General features: G+C 41.6%; 1 protein-coding gene across 2 annotated transcripts in view; it reads left to right on the top strand.

Moving 5' to 3' along the window:
- Positions 1-20,228, top strand: part of RNF216 (ring finger protein 216) — a gene marked incomplete at both ends in the record, with an annotated part of 150,816 nt that overhangs the window by 14,781 nt on the left and 115,807 nt on the right. For both annotated transcript variants that reach the window (XM_080703402.1, XM_080703401.1), the window contains 3 exons: positions 88-164; positions 8,380-8,482; positions 9,861-10,025. In XM_080703402.1, the coding sequence (XP_080559528.1) occupies positions 88-164; positions 8,380-8,482; positions 9,861-10,025 (345 nt within the window). The remainder of the gene's footprint in view (positions 1-87; positions 165-8,379; positions 8,483-9,860; positions 10,026-20,228) is intronic.

Raw genomic sequence — 20,228 nt, forward strand, 5'->3', positions numbered from 1 at the left:
AGCCATATATACTTTTTGCCATTTGGCTTTTATTACCATTCAAAACCATTCTAATAAATGAAATATAATGTTTGTATTCCTTTCTAGGAAGTAAGATTTCCAGATGTAGCCAATGGATATATTGAGGAAATAATTCATTTGAAGAATTATTATGATTTGAATGTGTAAGTATACTACCATGTCTTTGTCTTTTGTCTTTTTTGGGAGGTGCTAAAATATATATGACATTTAATTTATCATTTTAACTTTTTAAGTGTACAGTTCAGTGGTATTGAGTATTGTGCAGCCATCACCACCATCCATCTCCCATTTCATCTTCCCAAATTGAAACCCTGTTTCCATTAAACACTAATTCCCCAGTCTCTTCTCTCCCAGTTGCCAGTATCCACCATTCTTTATCTCAGAGAAAATAGTTTTTCTGACCACTTAAGATATCCCATGTAAGGGGAATTATATAGTTTTATTTTTCTGATTTGGATTGGTATATTTCACTAAGCATTATGTCTTTTAAGGATTGTTAGTTTTGAAAGTGGTTCTAAGCTTTCTGTATTTTTTTTTTCTACTAGAGATTGGACCCAGGAACATTCTATCTCTGAGCCACACCTCCAGACCTATTTTATTTTTTACTTTGAAACAGGATCTTACTAGGTTGTCAAGAGTCTCCCTTGGGTCATGCTGAGACTATAGTAGAATCCTCTATCTCAGCTTCCCAAGTACTAGAATGACAGACATGTGCCACTATACCTAGCTAGTTTTCTGGCTCTTATGGGATCCAGCATGGTTACAGAATTATATTTAGTTGTTTCTGAGGCTTCTTACTACCTTTGTTGGTCAAGAAGTTAAAAGAAGCTGGGTGTGGTGGCACAGGCCTGTAATCCCAATACTGGAGAGGCTGGTCCAGAGGATCACAGGTTCACCAACAGCCTCAGCAACTTAATGAGGCCCTGTTTCAAAATAAAATAAGACTGTAGTTATAGCTCAGAGGTAAAAGACCCCTGAGTTCGATATCTAGTAGTAAAAAAAAAAAGAAGATGATGATGATGATGATAAAAGATATTTTCTAGCCAGGGATAGTAGCGCACACTTGTAATCCAAGCATTTGGGAGGCTGAGAAAAAGAGGATCAGTGTTCATGGACAGCCTCAGCTACTTAGTGAGGCCCTTTGTAACTCGATGAGACTCTATTTCAAAATAAAGAATTAAAAAAAGTAGGCCAGGTGTGGTGATGCATGCTTGTAATCCCAGCATTTGGAAGGCTAAGACAGGAGGATTGCAGTTTGTGGACAGCCTCAGCTACTTAGTGAGGCCATCTGCAACTCAGTGAGACCCTGTTTCCAAATAAAGAATAAAAATAAAGCTGGGGGTGTTACTCGGAGGTAGAATGCCCCTGTGTTCCAACCCCAGTACTGAAAAGAAAGAAAGAAAGGCAGGTGGGCTGGGGGTGTTGCTTGGGTGAGAATACACCTGGATTCCATCCCCAGTACCATAAAATAAATTAATTAATTAATGAAAGAAAGAAAATGAATTAATGAATGAATGAATCAGACTGCTTTGTAGCTTGGAGATAGAATGTCCCCAGCACCATACACACAAAAAAAGATATTTTCTTCTCTACAATTGTAATAGAAAGTGTTCTGCAGCCACTCTGCCTATTTGCAGAAATATATCGAAACATTTCTTTAGTTTTAATTATAAAGTTATATATATATATATATATATATTTTTTTTTTTTTTTTTTGGTACTGGGGGTGGAACCCAGAGGCTTTCTACCTCTGGGCTACACCCCCAGACCTATTTTTTAACTTTTTTATGTGGAAACAGGGTCTCACTAAGTTGCTGAAAGCCTCACTAAGAAGCTGAGGCTGGCTTCGAACCCGTGCGATCCTCCTGTCTCAGCCTCCCAAGTGTGCGCCACCACGCCTGGCAATAAAGTTTATATATATATGGTGTTTTTTTGTTTTGTTTTTTTTTTTTTGGTGTTACTGGGGGTGGAGGCTTTCTACCTCCAGTCTATACTCCCAGACCTTTTTTATATTTTATTTGGAAACAGGGTCTCACTAAGTAGCTGAGGCTGGCTTCGAACCTGTGCAATCCTCCTGTCTCAGCCTCCCAAGTGCGGGGATTACAAGCGTGCGCCACCACGCCCAGCTTAAAGTTATATATTGTTTGTTTGTTTGTTTGTTTGTTTTGGGGGTTTTTTTTGGTGGTACTGGGGTTCCTGGAAGCCCTTCAACCTCCGGGATACACTCCCATGGGCTACACTCTCAGACCTATTTTTTAACTTTTTTATGTGGAAACAGGGTCTCTTAAGCCAGCAAGGCTGGCTCCGAACCAGCGCGATCCTTCTGTCTCTGCCTCCCAAGTGTGGGGATTACAAGCGTGTGCCACCACGCCCGGCTTAAAGTTATATTTTTAAAAAATAAAGTACCCTGAAGAATACAAAATGAAAATAAGTCTAGTTCATCTTATACTCTTTCCCCTCCTCCTAATCTACACAGGTATAGTTATAAATTTATAAAATAGGTATTGAAATTTATTAATCAACTTTAGAAAGAGTTAATAATTATACTTTTTAATTAAACAAAGAGGTAGTGTACTATACACCATCCTCAGTGATTCTGTCATGTTCTCCAGTTTTCAGCCAGTGTACAGGTAGAACTGTTCCCTGCCAGTACTGGAAGGAAAGAGTGCCTTTTCCAGGTTCTCATCCCAACACAAGTACTTTATTATAATTTATACAGTGACACTTTATCTCTCTCTCTCTCTCTCTCTCTCTCTCTCTCTCTCTCTTTTGTTTTTTTGGGGTGGTACTGGGGGTGGAACCCAGGGGCTTTCTACCTCCAGGATATACCCCCAGACCTATTTTATATTTATTTGGAATCAGGGTCTCACTAAGTTGCTGAGGCTGGCTTCGAACCTGTGCGATCCTCCTGTCTCAGCCTCCCAAGTTCAGGAATTACAAGCGTGCACCACCACACCTGGCAACACTTTATCTCTTTAGCTTCTTTTTTTTTCTTTTTAATTTTGGTACTAGGGATTAAACCCAGGGGAATTCTACCTCAAAGCTACACTGAGAGCCTGATTTTTTACTCTTCATTTTGAAACAGGATCTCACTAAGATGGGAAGGACCTCACTAAGTTGCTGAGGCTGTTGGTGAACCTGCTATCCCTCTGTCTCAGTTTCCCAAGTACTAGAATTACAAGCATGCGCCACCACGCCCAGCTTTCTGCCTTTTAATATATAGCAGTTCCCTGCCCTGCTCACTTTTTCTTTTCTTTTCTTTTCTTCTTCTTTTTTTTTTTTTTTTTTTTTTTTGTAGTACTGGGGATGGAACCCAGGGGCATTCTACCTCCAAGCTATACCCCCAGCCCTTTTTTTATTCTTTATTTTTGAAACAGGGTCTCACTAAGTTGCAGAAGGCCTCACTAAGTTGCTGGGGCTGTCTGCAAACCACTATCCTCCAGTTTCAGCCTCCTGAATGCTGGGATTACAAGCATGCACCACCACTCCCAGCATTCTTTTCACTTTTTAAAATAACTATAAACTTAAGAGTATGTAAGTGATGTTTTAGAATTAACTATAATTTACTTTCTTTTTAACTGAAATTATATATGACCAGTGGGAGCATCTTAAAATACAGCTGAGTCTTTCTGGCATAACCTTTCAACTTTGAGCACTTCCTGGTTTCCTGAAATACCATACTGCTCCAGACCTAAAATCTGTTACTGTCTAAGAAACTCCAAGTTTTTAGACTGAGATTTGATTATCATAAACTTATATCTCAGGGAATATGTGCTCATTGTTGCTACCAGCATGTCATCCTTCATAGATTCATAGGTTTTTTTGTTGTCACTTGTGTAAGAAAAGAAGCTGGAGATGGGTACTTTTTCTCAGTTGTTTTCCTGCTAGACCTATCTTAATATTATGGGCCCCATATCTGACATTGGACAAGGATAACTGAGGGCCTATAAGGGTGATGCACCTTGCTGAGGATAGGGTTATCCTACAGAGCTGCAGGAGTAAGGAAAAGAAAGATAGAAAAAAGAGGAAACCTCAGTATGAGCAAAGATACTTTCTAGCTACTGAACCGATCCAGTATGATTGGTTCTGTTACTGCGTGAAGAGCCTCAACAGTTAACATTGGTTAAGTCTGAGTGGTGATACAGTAGTGTGTTAACTTCCTCTACATGTCCTTGCCTCTGAAATACTTCAGTAGTAATTTAATAAACAAGCTAATGTTCATCCGTCTTGCTAAATAGACTAAGCATAATTCCCATGGGTCATAGAGAATAATAATTACTATAGGGTTATAAAAAGTGTTAGTGAAAGTGAATTAACAGAAGGTCTCTCATTTTATTTGCTGACTCTTCTTAGTAAATCTTTTTTTTTTTTTTTTTTGGCGGATCTGGGAATGGAATCCAGGGGCATTCTACCTCCAAGCTACCCCTAGTCCTATTTTTTATTCTTTATTTTGAAATAGGGTGTCACTGATTTGCAAAGGGCCTCACTAAGTAACTTAGGCTGGCCGGGCATGGTGGTACATGCTTGTAATCCCAGCATTCGAAAGGCTGAGACTGGAGGATCATGGTCCACGGACAGCCTCAGCTACTTAGTGAGGCACTCTGTAACTTAGTGAGACCCTGTTTCAAAATAAAGAATAAAAAACAGGGCAGGGGATATAGCTCAGAGGTCAGATGCCCTGGGTTTCATCCCCAGACCCGCAAAAAAAAAAAAGTAGCTGAGGCTGTCCATGAACCATGATCCTTCTGTCTCGGCCTCCCAAATGCTGGGATTATAAGCATGCACCACCATGCTCGGCTCAGAAGACTCTCATCTGTCTCCTGCTGGGGACTGGGTGTGGAGGCAGGTTTCCTGGGGTTCTAGGGAAGTGGTCTGCAGAACAGGCTGGAGAGGAGAAAGTACTGGTCCATCTCCCACCAACATCCATCTACCCATCTATCTACACACTCACCATTCACCCACCCATCCGACAGTGGTTGACATCTACTGTCTTGGGTCAGAGCTCAGGATTCTTGTGCACAGTGGGTTCCTAACACGGGGCTCTCAGGCCATAGGGCATGAGGAGAGCAGAACAGGACTGGGAAGAGCCACTCAGATGTGAGCTCAGCAGGAGCCATTGCCAAGCTGGGCCTGTGGGAGTCCAGGAGGACGCCTTGGCGCTGTCCTCATGTTGAGGCTGGTGCCGCCTTTTTTTTTTTTTTTTTTTTTTTTTTTCTGGTACTGGAGAGTGAACCCAGGAGCATACTAGCATACTATCTCTAAGCTACAGCCCTTTTTATTTATTTTTTGTTTTAAAACAGGATTTCATAGCCAGGCATAATGGCGCATGCTTGTAATCCTAGTATGTGGGAGGCTGAGAGAGGAGAATCTCAGGTTAGCAACCAGCCTGGTAGCTTTGTGAGGCTCTCAGCAATTTAGTGAGACCCTGTTTCAAAATAAAAGAATAAAATATGGGTTAGGGTAGAGCTCAGAGGTATAAAGCCCAGAATTCAATCCTTAGTACCATACACATACACAAAAGAAAAAGTTTCTCACTAAGTTGCTGAGGTTGGCAGCGAACTTGTAATCCTCCAGTCTCAGCCTCCCAAGTATTGGGATTACAGGCATGAGTCACCATGCCTGGCACCATCCATTTCTTTACTCACTGACAGATCAGCTGAATTTTTTTCTCTTAGAGAATATATCCTGGGAAGCCAGCTCATACTGGGTTCAGTCCCTAATACCAAAAAGAAAGAAAAAAAAATCCCCCAAAACAGAACTGTCTCATGTTCTGGAGGCCAGGAGTCCAAGGTCCAGCTGTGGGCAGGGCTGGCTCCTGCAGAGGTTCTGAGGACAGCCCCCTAGGTCTCTCTGCGCCTTGGGGTGGCTGGCGGTGCTCAGCGCCTGCAGATGTTCCGCTGTGCTCTGGGTTTACTCTGTCCCCTCACATGGCTCTGTGCTTTCTGTCTCATGTAAGGACCTGGTGTCTGGGTCCAGGGCCACCCTACTCCAGATGTTTCCATGTCCTGATCCTTACCCAGGTTATATCTGCAAAGACCAATATTTCTAAACAAAATCCCATCCTGAAGCTGGGCATGGTGGCACACGCTTGTAATCCCCACGCTTGGGAGGCTGAGACAGGAGGATCACACGGGTTCGAAGCCAGCCTCAGCTACTTAGGCTTTCAGCAACTTAGTGAGACCCTGTTTCCAAATAAAATATAAAAAAGGTCTGGGAGTATAGCCTGGAGGTAGAAAGCCTCTGGGTTCCACCCCCAGTACCACACACACACACAAAAAAGATCCCATCCTGAGCTGCCAGGTGTCTGGATATTAGGTGTCCAGAGAAAAAATGGTCCCAGTAAACCCAGCCGGTGGGTCCCATTGCATTGGCGCTGGCACTGATCATGGGGCTAGGAGTGTGTGTGTGTGTGTTTTACTGGGGATTACATCAGTGTGTTAACTTCCTCTACATGTCCTTACCTCTGAAGTACTTCAGTAATAATATAATAAACAAGTAATGGGTTTGATATGAAGATAATTTGTTTATCAGTCTTGCAGTTAACTAAACAGACTAAGCATAATTCACACAGCTCATAGAGAATAATATTAATTACTACAGGGTTATAAAAAGTATTAGTGAAGCCGGGCTCGTGATGCATGCTTGTAATCCCAGCGCTTGGGAGGCTGAGATAGGATCACACAGGTTCGAAGCCAGCCTCAGCTACTTAGCGAGACCCTGTTTCCAAATAAGGTATAAAATAGGACTGGGAGTATAGCCCAGTAGAAAAACCTCTGGGTTCCACCCCCAGTACCACAAAAAAAAAAAAAGTATTAGTGAAAGGAATTAAAAGAAGGTCTTTCATATTTTATTTGCTGACTCTAATTAGTAAACCTTTGTGTATGTGTGTGTGTGGTACTGGGAATGGAACCCAGGGCCATTCTACCTTCAAGCTATACCCCAGCCCTATTTTTGTTCTTATTTTGAAATAGGGTCTCAGTGAGTTGCAAAGGGCCTCACTAAGTAGTGCTGAGGTTGTCTGTGAACCGTGATCCTCCTGTCTCAGCCTCCCAAATGCTGGGTTTACAAGCATGCACCACATCTTTTTTTTTTTTTTTTTTTTTTTTTGGTACTAGGGATGGAACCCAGGGACATTCTACCTCTGAGCTACACCTCCCAGCCCTATTTTTTGTTCTTTACTTTTGGGGGGGGGGGAGTTTGGTGGTATTGGGGTCCCTGGAAACCCTTCTACCTCTGTGCTACACTCCCACACCTATTTTATACTTTTTTTTTTTTTTTGGAAATGGGATCTCTTAAGCCAGTTGAGGCTGGCTTCAAACATGGGCGATCCTCCTGTCTTTGCCTCCCAAGCGTGGAGCTTACAAGAGTGCACCACCACACCTGGCATTTGTTCTTTATTTTGAAACAAGGTCTCACTGAGTTGCAAAGGTCCTCACTAAGTAGCTGAGGCTGTCTGTGAACTGGGATCCTCCTTTCTCAGCCTCCCAAATGCTGGGGTTACAAGTGTGCACCACCACACCTGGCTAGCAAACCATTTTTAATTGTACATATATATCTTTTCCCACTTCTTATTTGTTCATAGTTTCCTTGAAGAATGGATATTTTTTCTAAATCCTCCGAGTTTATACCGTTTAACCAGTAATAATGTCAGTAACTTCTTTGCAGTGAGACCCAATTTATAGATAAAGTTTAGAGAAGTTGTTGTTAATCCGTATATTGTTTTTATTTTTGTTGTCGTTATTTGGTTGATTGGTTTGTATGATACTGAGGAATGAACCCAGGGGTATTCTGAGCTACATTCCCAGCCCTGTTTATATTATTTTGAAACGGGGTCTTAATAATTTGCTGAGGGTCTCACTAAGTTTCTGAACCTGGCCTTGAACCTGTGATCCTCCTGTCTCAGCCTTCCAAGTATTGGGATTACAAGATATGCCACTGCACACAGCCCATTATTTTTTAAACTAACAAGCAAAAATAGAAATTTAGTGTTATTGGTTTTTTTGTTTGTTTGTTTTGTTTTGCAATACTAGAGATGGAACGCAGGGACATTCTACCTCCAAGCCACACCCCCAGCCCTATTTTTTATTCTTTGAATTACATGACTGAGTTGCAAAGAACTGAGTAGCTGAGGCTGTCCACAAACCGTGATCTTTCTGTCTCAGCTCCCAAATGCTGGGATTACAAGCATGCACCACCACGCCTGGCTTATTTGTTATTTTTTATGGGCTCCAAGCATCTTAATTTTGAGGGAAGTTGTCCTCTGTGACTAGGGTATTTATTTTCAAACATTGCTTTAAAATCAGCTGGCAGGTGTGGGATTTGGAAGCAGTATGAAAGTAACATCTTGTATTTTTGCAGACTTTGTAATTTTCTTCTGGAAAATCCGGATTATCCAAAGAGAGAAGATAGAATCATTATCAACCCCAGCAGCAGCCTGCTTGCCAGCCAGGATGATACAAAGGCAAGTAGCATGCATGGGTTTGGCCATCTCTACCTGACAATGCTCTGCCTTTTTTGTTGTCTTTTTAGAAAGAAAATGCTTTGTCAGGATACATTGTAAAAGACTGTCAGGGAAATAGGATTTCAGAATGTACCAGTACTTCAGTGGAATCTCCCACCCTGAGCCACTTTGAATTCACTATTTAATTCATTTCTCTCTTTCACCATTACTCTCATCTTCCCTTTCCCACAAAGAATTAAACAAATCCTCCCTATCTTTAATCCTACTAAGGAAATCCCTAAAATGAAACAAGAGTTGATCAGGGATCTTTAATATTTTATTATTAAATTTTTTGTATTAAACATACAGAAGCAATGAAATATTTTATATTAATCACTTGAACACCCATCACCGGCACTAAGTTAGAATTTTATTGTGTAAATCTAATATACCTCTATCCACCAGCATAGCTTTATATTTCATTTCATTATAATGCACTTCAAAGTAAATTGCAGATCACCAGTACACTCCACTGTAAATACGTCAGCATGCAGCTCATTACCTAGACTTTAACATATGTGTGTATTTTTTTCCTGTTGTGGTAAGGTTTGTATATAACACTTATACCTGTTTAGCCAAATCCCATGTCAAGATATAAACAGATTTTTAAAACTTTTAATTTTTATCTTCATTTGCATTCTAAACTAGCATTCAGTATATTGTATGATAGAGGAAAGTAGAGTTCAGAACTAACAGCATTAAGCATTAAGGTCTATTTCTTGATCTTCCTATTCTCCATAAATTTTTATTTTTTTCTGATAGTACTGGGGATTTGAACCCGGGGCAATTCTACCTCTGAGTTATACCCTTAGACTATTTTTTTTTCTTTTTTTGCAGTACTAGGGATGGAACCCAGGGGCATTCTACCTCCAACCTATATCTCCAGCCCTATTTTTTATTCTTTATTTTGAAACAGGGTCTCACTGAGTTGCAAAGGGCCTCGCTAAGTACCTGAGGCTGGCCGTGAACTTCAGTCCTCCTGTCTCAGCATCCCAGCATTTCGGTATTTGGGCATTCTGCCTTGAAGCTACACCCCAGCCCTGTCTTTTTATTCTTTTTCCACACCTGGCTAGGAAAAAGATTTTTACTTATTTCTAAACATTTTATGGAAAAGAAGATGGCTGAAAACTTGGGTTCAAGTCCCCAGCTGTATTTCTTTACTAGTTCTGTCTGATCTACTGTGTCTTCATTTCTGGTATAGGGCTCATAACCCCTATAGAGTAATCATGAGAACAAATGAGATTATTCTTTTCTGTAATAGGTACTTCTGAAAATGATTTCTCCCTCCTGAAGGAATGCACTGTCTGTTTTCTAACTTTGTGCTTCTCTTTTGTTCCAGTTGCCTAAAATAGACTTTTTTGACTATTCCAAATTGACTCCTCTTGACCAGCGCTGCTTCATCCAAGCTGCTGACCTTCTGATGGCTGACTTCAAAATGCTCAGCAGTCAGGACATCAAGTGGGCCCTGCATGAACTCAAAGGACACTATGCAATCACCCGAAAGGTGCTCTACTCAGTCTTCCTGTTGGGGTCACACCTCTTGACTACTACTTCCCGTAATAACAGAATGAAGAGTTCAGCTTGCGGAAATTGGGATGGTTTGTGATGACAAAGAGCTAAGGAGTTTGTCAGGGTGAAGATAGACAAAGGTATTTGCTGTCAGGAAGAACTAAATGAAAAGAAATACTAGATTAGACGCAGGGAGGTTCTGGCTTGACATTAAAGACCTGGAGGATGATGCACTCTGCTGTAGAATGCAGGATGACTGGAGTAAGAAAGGTGTGGGCTGATCCTGTTCTTCCCTGATTTGCTTTGACTTGAGACAGGTCACACAACCACCTCCTATGAGGCTCAGTTTTCAGTTACACAAGGGCAGGTCTGTAAGCAGCCAGGAACACAGTGGTGCCCAGTGATCGTGGTTTGCTTCAGAAGAGGGTAGGCAGCTCCTGAGAGTCCCCAGTGCTTTCCCTAAGGGCCCAGAGAAGAGAGCACAGGAGGGCCTCTGCTCCAGTGTTGTGCTGGTGCCGGTGACTGGTGGGTAGCACAAGAGTGCTCATTTAGTGAGGCGCACTCCACAGCCCATTCCATTGCCTTGGTCAGCTGGGACAGAACACAAGCACCGCGGCACCCATGGTTTACTCTTGCTTCCCTTGCTGTCATTAAGTCCTGTTGGCTGAAGTGCTGTGATTCCAGACAGGCACTAGAAAAATGGCAGGAAAACCTCAAAGGACAAACAAAGGTTTTTGTGTGTGTGTTTGTATCTTTGTTTTATGTTTTGTTTGCAGTACTGGAGATTGAACCCAGGAGCATTCTACCTCCAGGCTACACCCCAGCCCTATTTTTTATTCTTTATTTTGAAATAGGGTCTCACTAAGTAGCTGAGGCTGGCCACAGACCCACAATCCTCCTGTCTCAGCCTCTCAAGTACTGGATTACAAGCATGCGCCACCATGCCCAGCCACAAAGTTATTTTAATGGTTAAGATACCTACTGCATCTTAACCTAAAGGAAGGTGAGCTCCAGGTAAAAGTGGCTTGTGCTAAGTCTAGACCACACCCCTTCCACCCCCAGTCTCCCAAGATGTAGTAACTATCAGCCACCTTCTAATTCTAGGTAGATTTTAGGTGAAATTGCTTTGAAGAACCACGTGTAGTGGCTTACACTTGTAATCCCAATAACTTGAGAGCCTGAACAGGAGCATTTTGGGTTCAGAGCCAGCCTCAGAAATGTAGTGATGTGCCGGGCGTGGTGGCGCACGCTTGTAATCCCCGCGCTTGGGAGGCAGAGACAGGAGGATCGCGCAGGTTCGAAGCCAGCCGCGCGGGCTGGCTTAGGAGACCCTGTTTCCAAATAAAAATGTAAAAATAGGTCTGGGAGTGTAGCCCGGAGGTAGAAGGGCTTCCAGGAACCCCAGTACCACCAAAAAAAAAAGAAAGAAATGTAGTGATGCTCTCAGCAACTTACCGAGACCCTGTTTTTAAATAAAAAATAAAATAGGGCTGGGGTGATAGGCCAGAGGTAAAAGGCCTCTGGGTTCCATCACTGGTACCACTAAAAGAAAAAATTGCTTTGAAAGGGACAGTGTTTTCTGATCTGAATCTCATCCCCCTGCTATATAATACAATGTCACTACTACCACTGATGAATGAGCTTCCTTCCCCACAAGATTTTCTCCCAGAGGAATGCTTCAGGAAAAAAAGGACTTTGCCTGGCATCTTTACTGCTCCAGGTATTTTATTATACCTTTTCTGAGCTCGAAGGGGCCCAAATAAAAAGTGTAAAGGGCAGGGGCTGGGCTGTAGCTCACTTGTAGAGCATGTATGTAGAGCATGTATGTAGCTCACTTGTAGAGCATGCAGAAGGCCCTGGCTTCAGTCCCTAACACCAAATAAAAGGGCAACAGCCCTCTCTCGGGAGGTGGGATAAACTAGACCAGCAAGTGCTCCTCACACACAGTATCTAGCCATTCCGCAGCCCACTCATTTGGGTGGGAGGTGATCGCTTTGTGGCTGTGTTGCATCTCACCTGTAGGTCACTTACTGTAGTACTGAGGCAGCTTAAAGATGGACATTTACCCAGATAATCTCCTGGGCTCCCTGCCAGGGCTTTAATTATGCGGTTCTATGGAATACTTGGCTTGAAGAGCTGCTTGGTTTTTATATGTGGTTTCTTTGCTTCTTAGTTTTTGGTGAGTAGTTTGTAAATTTACGTTGGCTTTGAAGTGGGATGAATCTGGACTTGTGAATTAAAGACGAGTGTTTAAGGGGACATTCTCTAAGGCAGAAGCTAAAACATGCTGTGGCCAGGTAGAATTTAGGACTTTTAGCTGGGCATGGTGGTACATGTTTATAATTCCAGCTGCTAAGGAAGTTGAAGCAGGAGGATCGCAAGTTCAAAGTTAGCCTGAGCAACTAAACAAGACCCTGTCTCAAAAATTTTTTTTAAGGGATGTAGCTCAGTGGAAAAGAAAGCACCACTGGTTAAATCCCTAGTACAAGAAAAGAAAGAAAGAAAGAAAGAAAGAAAGAAAGAAAGAAAGAAAGAAAGAAAGAAAGAAAGAAAGAAATGAATTTAGGACTGACTTTTCCTTGTGTGTTCAGTGGTACAAGAGTTTTGCCCTGTAGATAGTGACTATTATATGAACCAAGAAGTAGAAGACACACCCAGAAATAATTTTATATTATAACAATAACACTGTATCTCTGTGCCTCCTCCAAAGGTGGTCACTTAGTGGGGTTCACGATCACTGTGGAGACTGGATCCCATTTCCCTGGACTTGTTTCTCTTTATTATAAACATTTGTAAAAGCAAAGGTTATTTAAAAACAAGACACCACCAGCCCATTACTCAGTTTTGGTAATGCTCAACTCATGCTCAGTTTTATTTGTATCTGCCCCTGCCTATTTTCTTCCTCCTAGGCAATTTTAAAGCAAAATGCAAACATTTCAATTTTCCCCACCTCTAAGTATTTCGGTGTTTATTTTTTTGGTGGTATTGGGGATGGTGGAGGTGAAACCCAGGGGCCTTCTACCTCTGGGCTACACTCCCGGACCTATTTTATATTTTATTTGAAAACAGTCTCTTAAGCCAGCTGAGGCTGGCTTCGAACCCGTGCGATCCTCCTGTCTCAGCCTCCCAAGTGCGGGGATGTTCTCATTTTTTTTTTTGCATTGTTTTTTCTTATAACTTATTTATGGAAAAAATGGGTTGTTTCTCTTATAGGCCATGATAGTGTAGATTTTGCCAATTGCACCCCCACATTATTAACTGGTTTCTGTGTCCCCTTCATTTCCTGCAGATTGTTAGTTCTAAAATCTTGGTGAAACAGGTTTTTTGGTTTTGGTTTTGGTGGTACATTCTACCTCTGAGCTATACCCAAAGCCCTATATTTTTTTTTAATAATCTTAAGTTTTGTAGGGTGTGGCTAAGTAGCTGAGGCTGGCCACAAACCTGGGATACTCCTGTCTCAACTTCCCAAGTACTGGAATTACAAGCATGTTCCACCATACCCAGCTTTGCCTTGGATTTTAACTCTGTGATTTGAGTAAGAGTCTTAAACTTGCTGAACCCCTATTTTCTTGAAGTGTAGAATGGCTCTCTTGTGTGGCTGCTTAAAGAATTTGATAACAATCTATATAAAGCCATAACACAGTGCCTGCCCATATCAGGTTTCAGTAATCAATCCCTATCCCATCACACTGCTTTCTGTGCTACAGAAAATCTTCAAGCTTCAGTACTATCCTCAGAACCAGTCCTTAGCATATTACAAGAGCCTTCTGGTGACTCATCTTCCTTAGTTCTGCAGCACTGAATTCAAGCCAGAAGCACTGTCATACACAAAGGACTGTCACTCAGAGTGGGCCTACCCTCGTCTGTTTCCAGTCTGTGATGTGAAAGCTCATAGTGCAGGAGACCCTACTTGTATGTATTTTAGCTTGGCTCTCTTCATTGAGGTCTCCTATGGGTAGGTTTCTTGGGGATATCAGGGCAGCAGTAGTATTTCTAGGTCTTTTCTTTTTTTTCTGGCTGTAAAGCTCTCTAGGAACAAAAAATAGTATCTAAGGTTTTTTAATGAATAACTTCTATACTGGAGGGACCCAATAAAGCTTTAAAACTCATAGCAGCAAATACTTCTCAAAGTGAGTATTTTATCAACTCATTTTCATAGAAAAATAAAACATTGCTAAAATACTTGTTTATAATTTTGTGTGTATGTGTGTGTGTGCGTGCGTGTGTGGAGATGGAACCCAGGGCCATTCTACCTCCAGGCTACACCCCCAGCCTATTTTTTATTCTTTACTTTGAAACAGGGTCTCACTGAGTTGCAAAGGGCTTCACTAGGTAGCCAAGGCTGTCTGCGAACTGTGATCCTCCCGTCTCAGCCTCCCAAATGCTAGGATTGCAAATGTGTGCCACCATACAAGCTTTTGTTTATAATTTTTTAAATGACAAGGTAAAGGGCCTTTACTCTATTTCTCCGCTCTCTAGAGGCAGCTCTCAACTCTTTTACCCATTTCTTCTGCAGTTGACCTCCATATTTTTTAACATTCCTATGCTTGATCAGCTTTGAAAGTTACTTGTAGCTTTCTCTTGTAGGGATCCAAGCTCTACAAACAAAGTATTATTTTATTTATTTTTTTATACTGGGGATTGAACCCAAGGGCATTCTGCCTCCAAGCTACACCTCCAGCCCATTTTATTTTGAAACAGGGTCTTGCTAATTTGCTGAGGCTGACCTCAAACCTGTGATCCCCCGTCTCAGCCTCCCAAGTACTAAGGCTACAAGCATACACCACCATGCCCATCTCACATGATGTGTGGGGAGTGTGTTAGTGTTACTAGGGATTGAACCAAGAGGCATTCTACCTCTGAGTTACATCTCGAGCTCTATTTTATATTTTGAAGCAGTATCTCATTATATTGGGAAAGGCCTTTTTTGAAAATGTATTTTTATACATTTATTGGCCATTTGAATTCCTTCTTTTGTGAAGTGTCTGTTTAGTTCACTTGCTCATTTTTTGATGGAGTTATTTGTTTTCTTAGCACTGAGTTTCTTGAGTACTCTGTATATTCTAGATATTAGTCCTGTATCAGAAAAAGAGTTGGCAAAAATTTTCTCCCATTCGATCGGTACTCTGTTGAGGTGGTTTTTTGTTTGTTTGTTTTTGGTTTTTTTTTTCTGTACTGGGGATGGAACCCAGGGGCATTGTACCTCCGAGCTACACCTCCAGTCTCAGCCTCCCGAATGCTGGAATTACAAGTGTGTGCCACCACACCCAGCTTCTGTTGAGGTTCTTGATAGTTCCCTTTGCTGTACAGAAGCTCTGCAGTTTAATACAATCCCATGTATTGATTCATCTCTTAGTTTGTTGTGCCTTTGGGGTCTTGTTGAGGAAGTTTTTACCTGTTCCTATGTGTTGACATGTTGGACCTATGCCCTCTTTAAGGAACTACAAGGTCTGATCTAATTTCCAAGTCTTTGATCCATCTTGAATTGACTCTTGTGCAGGATGAGAAAGTGGGGTGTGTTTCCATTTTTCAGCATGTGGTTAGCCAGTTTTGCCAACACCATTTGTTGAAGAGGTTATCTTTATCCCAGTGACTGTTTTTGGCCCCTTTGTCAAAAATCAATTGGCCATAAGTATGCGGATTTGTTTCTGAGCCTTCTATTCTTATCCATTGGTCTATGTGTCTGTTTTTATACCAGTACCATGCTGTTTTTACTACTATGATTTTGTAGTATAGTTTGAAATCAGGTATTGCGATGCTTCCTGCATGGTTTTTGTTGTCGAGAGCTACTTTGGCTATTCTGGGTATTTTGTTGTTCCAAATGAATTTAAGGAATGACGTTTCTATGTGAGGAATGACCTTGGTATTTTAATAGGTATTGCATTGAATCTGTAGATCACTTTTGGAAGAATGGCCATTTTGATGATACTTATTCTGCCTATCCAAGAACATGTAAGATCTTTTCATCTGCTAAGGTCTTCTTTGATTTATTTTTTCAATTATATATATATATATATATATATATATATATATATATAATTTATTTTTTATTTTTTTGTGGTACTGGGGTTCCTGGAAACCCTTCTACCTCCGGGATATACCTCCCAGACCTATTTTATACTTATTTGGAAACAGGTTCTCTTAAGCCAGTGCGTCTGGCTTTGAACCTGTGCGATCCTCCTGTCTCTGCCTCCCAAGCGTGGGGATTACAAGCGTACGCCACCACTCCCAGCAATGTTTTATAATTTTTTAGAGGTCTTTTATCTCCTTGGTTAGGTTTATTCCTAAGTATTTTTGTGGGATATCCTGAGTGGAAGTATTTTATGGATTTCTTTTCCTGTATGGTTGGCATACAGGAAAGCTTCTGATTTTTTAATTGATTTTGTATCCAGACACTGCTGAATTTGTTGATCAGTTCTATCATCTTTTTGGTTGAGTTCGTGGGGTCTTCTAAGTAGAGTATCATGTCATCTGCAAATAGTGAAAGTATTAGTTCTTCTTTTCCTATTTGTACTCCTTTGATTTCCTTTTCCTTATTGCTCTGGCTAGAGTCTCAAGTATGTTATTGAAAAGAAGTAGTAATAATGAATGGACATCCTTGTCTTGTTCCTATTTTTAGGGGGAATTCTTGAAGTTTTGGGGGAGGGCCTTTCTAAGTTGCTGAGGCTGGCAACGAACCTGGGATCCTCTTGTTTAGTATCCTAAGTACTGGGATTACAAGCATGCACCACCACACCCAGCTCAAGATCAGTGTGTGTGTGTGTGTGTGTGTGTGTGTGTGTATCTGGCATCTGGAATTGAACTCAGAGATATTCCACCTCTGAGTTGTACCCCCAGTCCTATTTTTATTTTTATTTTGAAATGGTCTCACTAGGTAATAAGAGTCTCAATTTTTGCTGAGACTGTTCTTGAACCTGTGATCCTCCTGTCTCAGCCTCCCAAGTACTGGGATTACAAACATGCACCACCACACCCAGCTAGGATTATCTCCCCCACCCTTGGTACTGAGGATTGAACTCAGGTGCATTCTACCTCTGATCTACACCCCCCCAGCCCAATTTTATTTTTTATTTTTTATTTACTTATTTTGAAACAGTATCTTGCTAAGTTGTAGAAGGCCTCACAAAATCGCTGAGGTTGGCTGTGAGCCTGGGATATCCTCATGTCTTAGCCTCCCATGTATAGTATTAGAAGCCTGCACCTGCCGGGCGTGGTGGCGCACGCTTGTAATCCCCGCGCTTGGGAGGCGGAGACAGGAGGATCGCGCAGGTTCAAAGCCAGCCGCTCTGGCTTGGAAGAGCCTGTTTCCAAATAAAAAGGTATAAAAATGGGTCTGAGAGTGTAGAAGGGCTTCCAGGAACCCCAGTACCACCAAAAAAAAAAAAAAGCATTCACCACCACACCTGGCTAGAGAAACACTACTCTTGAACACTTGTTCTTAGGGTCCTTCATTGGACTCTAAGCCCTTACTTCATGATAAGTACCAGGCAGACTCTGAGGACACTGGAATCAGAAAAATACAAAGTAGGGTCTGGGGGGTTAGCTCTGTGGGAGAGCTCATAGCTATCATGCACAGGCCCTGGGTTGGATCCCTGCACTGCACACACAAAAACATAGGACATACAGTAACTTCCTTTTAGAGAGTTTTCAGTCTTGTTGAGGAGATAAGAGGTGAAATGATAAGGACAATGATGAGTGCTCTAAAATAGGTAAATCAAGCTGTTGCAAGGACTAGGAAAGAAGTTAAATGTCATTAGAGCAGAGTCTGGATGGAAAGATGTTTCACCAGAGCAATGATGTGTACAAAGGCATAAAGAGTTAACCAGGGTTAAGTAGATCAGGCCTGAGAAGGAAAGAATTCTTAACCTATAATCTGATTTTATCTGATCTACTTAACTGGACTTTTAGTCAGAAATAATAGAAGCAATAATTACTAATATAACCATTAAAGTAGGATTTTGGAGATTCCTTTAATGCATATAACATATTTTTAAAGAAAGTTTCCTGACAAATAGCAGTTTATGTTCATATTTTATAGGCCTATTCTCCTGCTATCTAGAAACAGAATTTAATGGGATTATGACCCCCTCAATCGCCTAGTCAGGACCAGACTCTATATATGACTTAGTTACAAAACGAGCACACATTCCAGTCTCATTACATGCTGGTAAAGGCACCTACATTTTTATTATGTCATTTGTAAAATGCAAATAGTAATATATGTCCATCTTCCTTTACTAGGTTTTTACAAAAAGCCCTGGTTGAGAAGTGGGGTATTTACCTTGAAGTAAAACTTAGTAAATATTGGCAGTCTTTCAGCCAACTATAAAAATGTGACTTTTAAGACTTTTAAGATTTTAAGACTTAGGAATTCCAGAAAGAAGAAATAGAAAACAAGGTACTTCATCTACAGAAGGCCTTGGCTGTAGAGAGAGAGGAAAGTAGCACCATGTGTGTTGCTGTTAGCTGGCTGATGATGGCCTTTCACTGATCTGTCTGAGGACAGATGTGTTGTCAAGGGGAAAAACTTCAGTTCCAAGGCTGCCTGAGTGCTGCCTGACTTGGACAAGTCCCTTCTTTAAACCTTGCTTTCTCTTAATGCCTGCCTCAGGATTACTGTGAGAATTAAATGAGGTAGTGAGTATTAAGATCTAAAAGGCTGGAGGTGCATTAAGATGGGAGACTGATCCTTCTCTCTTTTCTAGCTAACATGCTTGTTTTCTTTTGTTACTTCACCACATAGCTGCTTCTCCAAGATGAACAGATACAGAATGTATTTATTAGCCGCCTGCCTCTAACACAGATATAATCTCCTGTAACTACACACTTATCCCTAAATAGGTGCTAAGTGCAAACTACAGTTAGCTAAGGATATACCGTGAGCTATGGAATGTTCTTGTCATCTAGAGGTGCACAGTCTGGTGGAGGAGATAAAGTGAAACAGAGGAGTAAACAAATAACTATGTAATTACAACTCTGGCAAGTACTTTGAAGGAAAAATACAGGCCCTTTAAAAAGGTTATTTATTACTGGAGGATTAAGGGAGAACTAAGAGAGGCCCCCATGGCTAGGTGTGTGGCACACACCTATAATTTCAATGCTTGGGAGGCTGAGACAGGAGGATCACAGGTTCATGGCCAGCCTCAGCAACTTAGTGAGCCCCTCCACAATCTAGTGAGACTGTTTCAAAACAAAATAAAATAGGACTGGGGATGTAGCTCAGAGCTAGAATTTGCCTGGATTCAATCATTCAATCCCCAGTACCACAAATAGAGAGAGAGACAGAGATAGACATCGACTCCCAAAAGGACCTCCCTGAGCACATGACATCTAATCATAGACCTAACTTAAGAGTTCTGTAAGCCGGGCGTGGTGGTGCACGCTTGTAATCCCAGCATTCAGGAGGCTGAGACCGGAGGATCGCGGTTCGCGGACAGCTTCAGCTACTTAGGCCCTCTGCAACTCAGTGAGACCCAGTTTCAAAATAAATAATAAAAAATAGGGCAGGGTTGTAGCCCGGAGGTCAAATGCTCCTGGGTTCCATCCCCAGACCCGCAAAAAAAAAAAAAAAAGAATTCTGTAAAGTGGGGAGAGAGTTCAAAAGACAGTTGTGTCATTTACTGGAGTGAGAGATACTGAAACTGATTTGCAAATAAAGAGTCATTGATTCATTTGGGTAAACACTAAATTGCCAACATGCTTAAGCAGAGCCTATTATACAGCCAAGAAAAAACAATTTGTGGCTGGGCGTGGTGGTGCACACATGTAATCCCTGTGCTTGGGAGGCTGGGGAGGCTGAGACAGGAAGATCGCGCAGGTTCGAAGCCAGCCTCAGCTACTTAGTGAGGCTCTTGGCAACTTAGTGAGACCCTGTTTCCAAACAAAATATAAAATAGGCCTGGGAGTATAGCCCGGAGGTAGAAAGCCTCTGGTTTCTACCTCCAGTACCACAAAAAAAAAAAAAAAAAAAGTTTTTTTTTTTTTTGTAGGGTTTTTAAATGGACAAAAAGAGTTGGAAGTGTGGGCTAGAGATAGGATTTTGAGAATCATCAGTAACAAGCAACCTTCCCCAGCCTGGATGAGGTACATAGACAGACTGTTGGGTGAGGAAAGGACTGCCGGCGTGGCAGGGAAGCAGCAGGCAGAGAGGAAGGAGGAAGTTGGGAGAGGAGCGATCAACATTATCAAACACTATTAA

This window comes from Muscardinus avellanarius (assembly GCF_963383645.1).
Source record: "Muscardinus avellanarius genome assembly, chromosome: 10".
NCBI lineage: Eukaryota > Metazoa > Chordata > Mammalia > Rodentia > Gliridae > Muscardinus > Muscardinus avellanarius.